The 11,286-nt window shown below is 39.3% G+C and overlaps 1 protein-coding gene across 2 annotated transcripts; it reads left to right on the top strand.

The window, feature by feature from the left end:
• The first annotated feature begins 787 nt into the window (after positions 1 to 787).
• Positions 788 to 11,080, top strand: adad2 (adenosine deaminase domain containing 2). Of its 2 annotated transcripts, none has more exons than XM_079648400.1 (11): positions 788 to 935; positions 3,382 to 3,511; positions 3,749 to 3,887; positions 4,470 to 4,605; positions 5,161 to 5,289; positions 5,839 to 5,989; positions 6,166 to 6,336; positions 7,543 to 7,757; positions 8,010 to 8,247; positions 10,326 to 10,458; positions 10,589 to 11,080. In XM_079648400.1, exons 2-11 carry the CDS (start codon positions 3,396 to 3,398, stop codon positions 10,697 to 10,699), a joined length of 1,539 nt encoding a protein of 512 aa, XP_079504526.1. In that variant the 5' UTR covers positions 788 to 935; positions 3,382 to 3,395; the 3' UTR covers positions 10,700 to 11,080. The 2 variants fall into 2 exon arrangements, with proteins under 2 accessions (XP_079504526.1, XP_079504527.1); XM_079648401.1 differs by having other exon boundaries at positions 791 to 909.
• Positions 11,081 to 11,286: the final 206 nt, after the last annotated feature.

The following is an 11,286-nucleotide window of genomic DNA, read 5'->3' as shown; positions in this document are numbered from 1 at the left end:
GACATATTTTCCTAATCAGGGTTCTAGTCTTCCCAGAAGAGTAGGCTGTTCTGGCAGCTTATTTATGACCATAGTTTTGGAATTAAATGTTGTGGTGAAAGACATAAAAGAGTAGTGGCATACAAGATACTGTATAAACATTCTAAAACATGTTCTGTTCAGGGACAGTGTTTCCCAAATGCATTGTCACAGCTCTTCTGTTGCAGGCAAAACTGTACAGCATTGAGCCTGTTGACAAAGCACATTCGTAATGTGTAAATCTTTTCAAGCTGTTTTACTCAAAATACATTTGAGACCTACCATGTTTGCCAAGCATCATACATGTATGTATGTATGTATGTATGTATGTATGTATGTATGTATGTATGTATGTAGCTTATGTATGTATGTATGTATTTGTACTTCTACCACACTACCATTTATGTTATACCTTTAGTTAATTTGCAGAGTTGGAATAATGATGTGAAATATATTTAACACTTGTATTCACAACCCTGCAGCATACAATTAAAATCAGCGTTTGTAACAATTTAATGCATCAATAATTATAATCAAAACAGAAATATAATTCTGAATAGGGCCAATCTGCAAAATTAGTACTTTTACTTTAGGTACTTTAGTATATTGTTATGCTAATACGTTCGTACTTTTAACTTGTAACAGAGTATTCCTACACTCTGGTACTTCTACTTTAACAATATATTAGTTCTTCTTCCACCTCCGACCTTAATGTACCTCGTTGCAGGGTCAAACTCGTGCAGATTTGTTGTGACAAATGGAAATGTTACACTAAGGTTTTTTGACATCATTTCAAGAACACTTCCCCCTTTCACTTGCCTCCAAGGTTGCACCACGCCCTCATCTCGGCTTTGGATCCGAACACGTGGAGAACAACCACGTCTTTCACAGGTTAGAGGAACGTCTTAAGACCGAAGGTAAACTTTAACTTAAGTGTGGCCACAATATTTTTGAAAGTTAGGATCGTTAAACCTCAAGCTCGACGTTTGTATGTTTTTTCTCAGATTGGAGAGGTTCGAACGCCAGTTGAGCACATTCAAGATAACGCTTGCTACTAGCTAACACGTTAGCAAACATTACTTCACAGTTTCGAGGGGCAACAACTAAATAAACTAGTTGACATTCAGTGAAACGTTTACTTTCACAGTTTCGTCTCAAATATGTGCAAACGTTTATAACTCGCTTAGGAAGCATTTACTGAAAGTCTCGTGCAGTTGGCAGCTAAGTCACGCTAGCTAACGTTCATCGTTAGCTTGACTGCATTTTTTTCCTTTGTTTGCGGCACTTTAAAATGCACGAATATTTGACTAGAAACTGGTCCTTTTTAAAAAACTCAACTTATCTTTGCAATTTCGCTGGTTAATCATGTGGTTCAAATATTTTTAAAAATACTGTTTTTATTTTTTGAGTGGCATGAAACAGACCAAAGAAACCAATTGTCATGACTAAAAGGCTGGAACCTATGGACGCCAATTTCCGCCAATTAAATTTAAAATCCCCATGAAAAGTCATTATGAGATAAGAAAGTCGAAATAATGAGATAAAAAGTCATAATGAGATAAGTGCGCATGCGCTGCAGTGGCGCTGTCTTCAAAGGTCCCTTCATCACCTTGCTGCTCTCCACCATGCACACGGCATCTCGTCCTAAATAAGGTAACTATTACAGGTGACTTTTGTAAATGTTAGATGTATACATATAGCCTATATTGCAGCTAAACTACAACAATTCAATTCATAACTTTGACATTACCTGTTATGAACTATAATATATATGCCTATAGTTTTGTGGTAACGTTCACGCCACTAATGACAATAGTGTAGGCATACTGCTGCTGTGAGTTGCTAGCCTAACTAACCCGTGAACGTTACCACAAAACTATAGGCATATATATTATAGTTCATAACAGTTAATGTCAAAGCTATAAGGACTGCATTGTTGTAGTTTAGCTGCAATATAGGCTATATGTAACATCTAACATTGATAAAAGTTACCTTATTTAGGACTAGATGCCGTTTGCATGGTGGAGAGCAGCAAGGTGATGAAGGGACCTCTGAAGACAGCGCCATTGCAGCGCATGCGCACTTCTTATCTCATAATTATGACTTTTTATCTCATTATTTCGACTTTCTTATCTCATAATTATGACTTTTTGTCTCATAATTATGCATTTTTATCTCATTATGACTTTATATCTCATAATTACTACTTTTTATCTCATTATTATGACTTTTTACCTCATAATTTCGACTTTCTTATCTCATAATTATGACTTTTTATCTCATTATTTCAACTTTCTTATCTCATAATTATGACTTTTTATCTGATTTTTATGACTTTTTATCTCATCATGACTTTTCATGGGGATTTAATTTTTTTCAAGTGGCGGAAATGGGCTTCCATAGGAACCTATAAATCATTGCCCTACAAAAAAATAAGGTGTAAAAAGTACTCAATGTTGTGCTTAAGTAGAAGTACCAGAGTGTAGGTAATTCACTTCAGAAACACTTTTTGTTATATCCCATGGAATGCTCTTAACATCCCAAAAGCAATGAACAAATTAGATGCTTTGACAATAAATATATACAAATATTTCATTAATGGAAGCCGTGGCGCTGTAAAAAGCAAGACCAATTGTCTGATCCGGCCCGGGTCAGACAATTGGATGGCCTACCTGCCTGTCAGCCTTCCATCTGGGCACAAACTTATTTCGTGCCCTCATTGGTCATGTGCGCGTTGGTGTGTGTTGGAGGAGGGGCTCTGTAAGGAAGTCTGAAGGAAGGGGCAGATTTTTTTCGGTTGTGTGCTTTCAAATTCTAGCGCACTCGAGCTGGTTTCTCCATTCTTACCTACCCTACCTTAAAGTACCAAAAGTAAAAATACTCATTGAGCAGATTGATCCATTTCAGAATAATATATTATATGTTTCTAATATAGTAATTGATGTATTAATGTGTAAATTAAACATTAAACAAACAAAAGTAACTAAAGGTATTACATAAATGTAGTGGTGCAAAAGTACACTATGTGTCTCTGAATTGTAGTGGAGTAGAAGTGCAAAGTAGCACACCATTTAAATGCTCAAGTAAAGTACAAGTACCACAAAATTGTACTACAGTACTCGAGTAAATCTACTTGGTTACTTTACACCAGTGACATCCACTATCTATATTCTATAAAAAAAACTATCTTGACTAATCAATTGACTTCTTTATGATAAACAACCTACAGGTTTAGTGCAATTGAGTCTTAAAACAACAGGACTCTTAATCTTGGGGCATTTGTTAAATAAAGCATTTTGTTGATTATTTGGGCAAGGCTAAATATGAAACCATCACACTAACTTAATTTAAATGTTTGTACAGGTTGCTTCATAAGCATGGCAGATCAGGACTCACTTAAATACAGTCCAAGGAGAGGTGCTGCTAGTTTTCGCATTCCTCGGGTCCAGCCGACAGACGAAGGGCCCTTCTACAGCGATGCTGCTGGGCTGAGGTAATGGAAAATGCGACAGTGTTGTATTGTGTTTACACCAGAAAGGGCAAGCTTTATCTTTACTGTGATCAAACATATTTTTATTTAATTTTGAGTTGCAATGTAAATGTGATTCCATAATACATTCCTTTTGATTTACATACAATTGTTCATCTTTTCTTATATCCTCTACTCTTTTGAAGTACTATTTACATTTACAATGTCAAATGTTTTTATTTGTTTATGTTACCATCTCAGGAAAGATCTACCTGCTTCCTTTGACCAAGTGAAAGAGGCATTACTTTATGAAGAAGGTGATGGACCAAAAAATAAGAAGACTTCTCTTCCAAAACTCAACAATAAACTTCCTTTTGGCAACATCCTATCAGGAGATGAGGTAAATAAATAAAAATACTACTTTCCCCATTATTAAAGTGGTGTTCAGGCCTTCACCTGAGATATTCAATTCCGAAAGCCGAGATGCAATAAGCATCTGTCACATTCAGCCGGCAGTAGCCAATATCCTGGATATGAAACACAATATGCAATTTTCTGCTTTCATGTGGAATTTGTCCTGCACATACAACTTGAAATTACAAAGGCATAAATATCCCTATTTTGCTTTATTTGAAAATATGACGACAGTGTAAAATCTCAACATCTGTGATAGTAAACAGCATATTATTTGACTGGCAAGTATAGCAGTTCTTGATATCATTTTCCAGCTAAATGGAGGGGCACAAAGCCATCTGCAGCCACTTTGTCCCTGAAGCCGAGAACAGCAAAAACATTCTCAATGTTAATCTCACATTTACGTTGTCCTTTTTGTCTCATTATCTCTCCCTAACAGTCTGTTTACATGTGCTGATATTGATTTGACTACAACTTTCTTTCCTAGAGAAACACTAGAGATGTAGGTTGTGGAGAAGAAATAGCACTGCCCTTTTTTTACCAGAATGATGATGTTTATTTTTTTCAGGATGAGTACTCGGATGATGACCATGCTGCCCTCTCTCTCCGTGGTTTTTCACCGGTCAAATGTCTGTACTCCGATGAAGAGCTCATCCTGGACCAGATCAAGGATCCTAATCCTGACGAGAGCACACAGACTGAAGGTGGATAGATGTGTCTGGTGCTCTTGTAGCCTTAAGGGCAGGGAATAACTGTGCTCTGGACTTTTGGATTTCCGCTTACTTATTTTGGTCAATGCTCTTCTATGTCCAGGTCACACAATAGTGGAATAACTGCAGGTGTAGTCTGGACAGCAGAAGCAATTCACATCTTCCAACACAAACTGAAAATGATCTTCTCAGACCTCAATACCTCATGCTAGCACTACTGAGTAAAATAAAATAAAAAGACGATTTGGACTTAATTGTCTGTAAGACATATGCAATAATGCATTCTCCATTTGCTGAACTCAACCTTACAGATAGATACAACATATTTAATTTGTTTTGCTAAATGGTTAAAAATATGTATTGTCCTTTTGACAAGATTTTAAATGACAGTGACTGAAACTAAGGACTACAGGTATTACTGTTTGCTTAAATTGTTATGCCCTGATTCTGGAAAAAGTCTAAAAAGGGTTTTTTAGAAAACTGCACTGAAATGGTGGTGTCCAAATTATATTTATCTCTAAATACAGCTGTTTTTTCACTTTCTCCTAGTTTGGAAAACTGACTTGCACAAGAACCAGATGGCAGCTTTAAGCAGTGAGATGTTTGACAACCTGCTGAAGATGTGTCCCGACTTCCATGGCTGTAAGAGCCACATGGCAGCATTTGTCTTGATAAGAGGTAAGCACCTTCAGTATGTTAGTTAAAAAACATTTTTTCCAGTCTGATCTTCCTAATACAGAACACTGATGTCACTTCTTTATGAACGATTTGATTGGCTGCATCCGAATTGAGTCTCCATAGACATAGAAAACCTGACTTTAGGAAACTGTACAGTATTATAAATGATCGTCAAAAACATTTCTGTTCAGTTCACTTCTTTAAGGCATGTTACTCCATTCTCAGAATAGCAACATCCCTGAATTAATCACCAAGCTTGCCCGTGCCAACCACGATTTTGACATTTTGATGGCAAAGAGCTGCCGTTAGTTATTTTAGCTTTTCTTATTCAAAGTCAGATTTTTATTTTATAACCTATGAATCTTCTGAGTCACCAGCTATGGTTTGAATGGAAACGGATGAGGAGGGTTTATGGATGTCATTTTAGTTTTGATCGCAGCTTTTTTTGTTTATTGTTTAACATGTGTCATCCCTTCTTCACCTCGTAGCTGAATGCCATTTCGCACATCATTGTCCATGTCAAAGAAAGAAAGTGTCATTTTCCTACAGAGGTGCTGGACACAGCAGGTCGTCCATGTGAGCATTACACGCTGGTGGCGTTAGGAGCCGGCCGTTCAAGCTGCAGCAAGTGGCTCTGCTACAACGGAACGATGGTCCATGACTGCCATGCCATCATCATCGCCAGAAGGGCTCTCAAAAGGTACGAAACAGCTTCATTGACCCCAGCACAGGCCATCATTTACAAGATCATAACTTAAGTATGTATAAATATTGCCTCTTTTATCTAGTGCAGGCAGCCCTGATCAGCACACTCACTGTTTTAAACCTTTGATGGTGCTTGCGTGGCTCAAACTGTTTTTTCTGGCTTGTGTTCAGGTTTCTGTTCAAACAGCTTCTGCTGTTCTTTGATGCTGATCCAAAGGCTAAGGAGAACTGTGTTTTGGAGAGGAGTGCAGACAGCTACCAGCTTCAGCTGAAACCCAACACCAGTCTGCATCTTTACACCAATCAGTGTCCTGAAGGAGCGGCTAAGAACCTCTACTTCAAGTACTCTTTTATTCCCAACTTTGTTGAAAGAAGTCTTTTGCAGTCAGTGTGTAAATTGTCTTCGGATGATAGAAATCAAGAATCTCATCCAAGAAAAAAGCAATCTTTATTTTCCTAAACTTGTCAATACATTCGCTTAAAATTAGAACTGGAAATAATCTCTTTCAAGTTGAGTCATATATAACTTCTTATTTTTTTGTTATGTAATGCAGATGTAATATTTGGGGTTAACTAGTTAATATGGTTTACGTTTGTAAAGTAAATGGGTTAGAATGGTTTCTGAAACACATCCGTCTTTCCTGATTAGGGGCTAGGGATGGATACCGAGCCCCGGTATTAAACGGGCCCCGGGGCTGAATTATTAAAGACCGTGGTACCGTTAAGCTCCGACGTTAGCGGCCTTTTTATCGGTACTGGAGACATGTAAAAAATATGTCATATGTATTATTGCTACACAAACATTATGTTGCAGTTTTAGTGTCGCCAACTCCGTTTCTAACATGCAAAAAGACTGCAAAATGCGTCTATGTTTATTTTTAGTATTTTCGATCTCTCCCGTCTGTGTGCGAGGGGGCGGGGCAGTTTACACACACCCAGCTGCTACATGCAGCAACACACACACACAGGGGACATGGCGTAGAGAACGCGCCCCGAGGTGTGGTTAAACTTTACCCGTCTCGATGTGGACAGTGCTCGTTACCAAAAGTGCAAAAAGAGTTTAGCATGTAAGGGCGGTAACACGAGCAATTTGTCTAAACAACTTGCAAAAGTGTACCACATCCAGACGAAGGAATGCACCGGGTTCGACTGTCTTTCTAGTAGCTCTGTAGCCCCGTCCACGAGTAACGTTTCCACGTCAGGTGTTAGGTATGCTAGCAGCAACACACGGAGTTAACTCATTATTCAAACATGGGTTAGTGATTAGACTTAGTAACTGAGTTATTTATTTTGTTAAAGTTTCAGCTCTTCTGTTTACAGTTCTGTCATCACATTATTTAATAAGATTTGTTAAAACGTTGTTTCTTTAGATGTGAAATATTATGTATTTAATTTAAATAAAAAGCAATGTTAGTTTTGTTCACAATTTGTTTAGTTAGTTTACCTTATTTTGTTCTCCAAAAGAACCGATTAAAGGACCGGATGGATAAGCGGTATCGATAAAAGTAGTAGTACCGTTAAAACCTTAACAATACCCATCCCTATTAGGGGCCCTTCAAACGACATCTGGACCAGTATGAAGCTGCATTACCATTCCAAGGGCCTGCTGGTCCCTGTTGCCTACCTGGACCCGAGCCACTGGGGGGCCAAAGTGTGCTGCATGTCCGGGAGTGACAAGTTGTGCAGCTGGACCGTCACTGGGGTGCAGGGTGCACTACTGAGCCACTTCCTCCAGCCTGTCTACATCACTAGCACCGTGCTAGGTAAAGAGCCTAAAGCTATTCTATATTTCAGGAAATAAGTCTCTTTAATTCTTGGCCTAGAGTTATATGAGGGCTCTCAAAGTCTGGCATTTTACAGGTAGTTTAATTTCCAAAGCTGTTATAGACACTAAGTGAAATATATGTGAAGCTGTAATTGTATGACAATTTGGAATGGTGACTTAAATCATGTTACATGGAGTACTTTCCGCTGTGTGTTCAAATACAAATACTGAGCTTGTTTTGATTATTTAGGGGGCCAGAAGTTCCTTTGTGAAGAAGTGTCTAACATCACCAACATGCGACTGGGTGATGGTTGGGAGGACATTCTGCCGTCGTCCTACAAAAAGAAACACAACATCTTCTTCCTGTGTGGCGACTACGTGGGACCGGCCGTGATCTCCCCGAAGCACGACAGCCTCAGCGTCAACTGGTGCCTCGGGGACAAGGATGTTGAAGTTCTGGACAGCAGCGATGGCCGCATCGTTGATGGGTAGGATGCAGATTCAAATGTCACTAATTCTAAGAAGTAGTGTGCAGTAGTGTGTCCCTGCATCAGAAATGTGAGTGTGAAGTCTTGTGCCGTCCCTGCAGTGTGTCCTGACCTGACTAAAGCTTACCTCATTTAAACTGCAGCCACATCCAGGGACAGCTTAGAACTGCTGGCAGTGCCTGATGCTTTGTGTTTGTTAGACAGTCTCAGCGATGCCCGGGGCTTCTGCCATGTCTTGCCTTTTTAGAGCTGCAGACAAATGCTGATGTCCAGTAGCTAGAGTGTGACCCAGACGTGGCTCTCACTGGAGGCTGCGTTGTCCTTGGGCAGAGATTACAGCCCAAAATAGATCTGAGATCCTGCTTTGCGCTCGCAGTGATGCTGCATATTTCTGCTTCGGTGCCGCAGCCTGAACTAATAGTTTAAGGCGACACCATAGTTTAAACTGTCAGGATGAGCTCTGCACAATGTTCCAAACAATAAACTATAAATAGGCAAAGAAAAATAGGCTCCCTGAAAAAGAAGAAATTAAATTCAAGGGCAAGAATAAAGAGTGGAGGGGGAGGTGAAGAGCAATTGAAAGCATGGCAAGAACACATGCTATACTGGAAAATACTAAATATAGTGTGAAAATGAAAGAAGACGCTGCTTCAGTCGTATGGGGCTTCTTCAATGTACTAATGTATAAGTAGCTTGCCAATTATTCCTTATCATCTTTAGCAATAGATTTTCATCTTTGAAGCAATTCATTGTTTGCTCAGTCTTAGCTTGCCCTAGCATTTCTTGTCTACCTAGAAAGCATTATATAAAATCCCACAATTCAATGTCATCATTATAATTTAACTAAATGCAACATGTCAGCCTCAGCTAACGGCTAATGTTAACTAGCTCTCTTTCTGCATTACAAAGTAGCATTGTCAGGGGAATACCCCTGATCCCAGGTCCATGGCGTACGGTAGAAAGAGAAATACTGCTCTTGCATACTTCCACAGTAAATAACATTTGTTAAGGTGAAAATGAAGAAATTGGGAAATACGTGTAGCAACAGAGCAAGTGTGTGTAAAGAAGTAGTGAGCATACGACTGGAGCTTTACTTCACCATTTGTGAAAGAGTTTTTTTAAACACTTATTTGTTTATAGTTTTGACAATAAATTCAACCCCTATTGATTTGAATACATGAGAGAACGATCCATATTTTCATTAAGTGGGTGGAGTATTCCTTCAAAATGATTTCAGGCACCCTGCACAGCCATCTGCTAAAGTCGGCTCCCATCGATGCTGTCATACCCGATACCAGCACAGAATTGAGTCTTTCACTGAAAACACTTCTCACCACCGGTCTGCCCCCCCCCCCCCCCCCCCCCCCCCCAGAGATTTACTGCAAGGTTTCCCAGAGGAAATAGCTTAGCAGCAGTGGTAAGTGCTGCCTGCAGGAAACTCTTCCCTCAGTCAGCCAGACCACATTTAAGATTTTTGCTGTAACAGCATAGAAGAATTGTCTTGCACAACACTTTTTTATGTTCAGCACAGCTAAGCCCCTGAAGCGGAGACTGCATCCTCCAAAATAGTGTTGGCGGTGGAAAACTTAGTTATGAGCAAGTCACTTAATGCAGTGCATGAACACACATTTAACATTTACAACTTTTGATCCTACGAGTGGATACTTGATACAGAACCCACCTCTCACTAATGCTAAGGCGAGCTTTAGTGTGTGTGTGTGTGTGTGTGTGTGTGTGTGTGTGTGTGTGTGTGTGTGTGTGTGTGTGTGTGTGTGTGTGTGTGTGTGTGTGTGTGTGTGTGTGTGTGTGTGTGTGTGTGTGTGTGTGTGTGTGTGTGTGTGTGTGTGTGTGTGTGTGTGTGTGTGTGTGTGTGTGTGTGTGTGTGTGTGTGTGTGTGTGTGTGTGTGTGTGTGTCACACTGCAAAGTCAACTTCACCGGTTAATATGTTTGAAAGGGTTCATATATAATTGAAATCCACTAATGTACAATACATTTCTCAAAACGATCAATACATGTATATAAGACAATCAATGCATCTAAAGGGAAGCATTCATTGAAATATGCGTTTTTTCCCCAGTTCTCCTTCTGTGAGTGGACCCGACTTCTCCAGCAGACTTTGCAAGAGGGCGCTCTACAGTTACTTCCTCCGAGCTGCAGAGATCAGCGGGAAGAGCTACCTGCTGAGTCTTCCCACCTACCACAGCGTCAAGGTCAGCTATAAATGATTATACGATTACTTCACATTCCACCCAGCAAGCCAGTGTAAATGTGGTGAACGTGAGGGAATTGTAACTTTGTTTCATTGTGGTTTTTATGATGATGTGAATGTTTGTTTTATAGATGGAAGCCGTCGCCTACCAGACTGTCAAAGATCTGGTCAAGGAGCGGTTTCTGAGTAACCATGCAGGTCCCTGGAATTCAAAAAGGCTGGTGGACTGCTTCAGCGTTTGAATGTGCTCCCGCCGAGAAACAGGTCACGCAAAAGTTCAAGTTCCTCTTGAGATTTAGTTTACTTCTGTTTGCTGTGCTCTTCGTTCAATACCTTTTTTTTTTAACAGAAAAAACAAAAAAAGTGTTTTACATAACATATTTTAGTTTTCTGTTTGTGTAGGTGTTTGAAAAAAAAAACCGAGACCCTACTGTTCTGCAACACAGTGAAGTATTTGTTAGCTTGAATGAGTTGTGAGTGGAAAAACATGACTTATGGGAACAGTAAGCCACTGAAGTAGAATGGAGGAACGTTATTACCCATTATCACATTTGTAGCCAAAATGTTTTACTGATTGACAAAAATATGTTTTGAGTTGATAAAAATAAAAATAATTCTACCCATGCCTTGTACTGTATGGAGTTTCTATCATTTCATTCACTGTTTTATCATTTGACACATTTTTAATCACCGACTAAGAACAAAGGATATAGATCCTAGTTTCAACTTTTTTAATGCTCCAAGGTCCCCTAGTTTTTACTAACCTCTTGAGATTTATATCTAAGATAAAAAAAAAAAAATTACTTCAATATCATTATCAAACGTAACT

This window comes from Notothenia rossii, assembly GCF_949606895.1.
Source record: "Notothenia rossii genome assembly, chromosome: 9".
Lineage (NCBI taxonomy): Eukaryota > Metazoa > Chordata > Actinopteri > Perciformes > Nototheniidae > Notothenia > Notothenia rossii.
This window is presented reverse-complemented; position numbering and strand designations above follow the sequence as displayed.

Excerpts from the sequence above, each read along its gene's own strand:
- adad2 (XM_079648400.1), top strand. The coding sequence starts at position 3,396 with ATGGCAGATCAGGACTCACTTAAATACAGTCCAAGGAGAGGTGCTGCT. Across the intron at positions 5,990-6,165 it reads GCCAGAAGGGCTCTCAAAAG|GTTTCTGTTCAAACAGCTTC; the intron begins GTACGAAACAGC and ends GCTTGTGTTCAG. Across the intron at positions 10,459-10,588 it reads CCACCTACCACAGCGTCAAG|ATGGAAGCCGTCGCCTACCA; the intron begins GTCAGCTATAAA and ends TTTGTTTTATAG.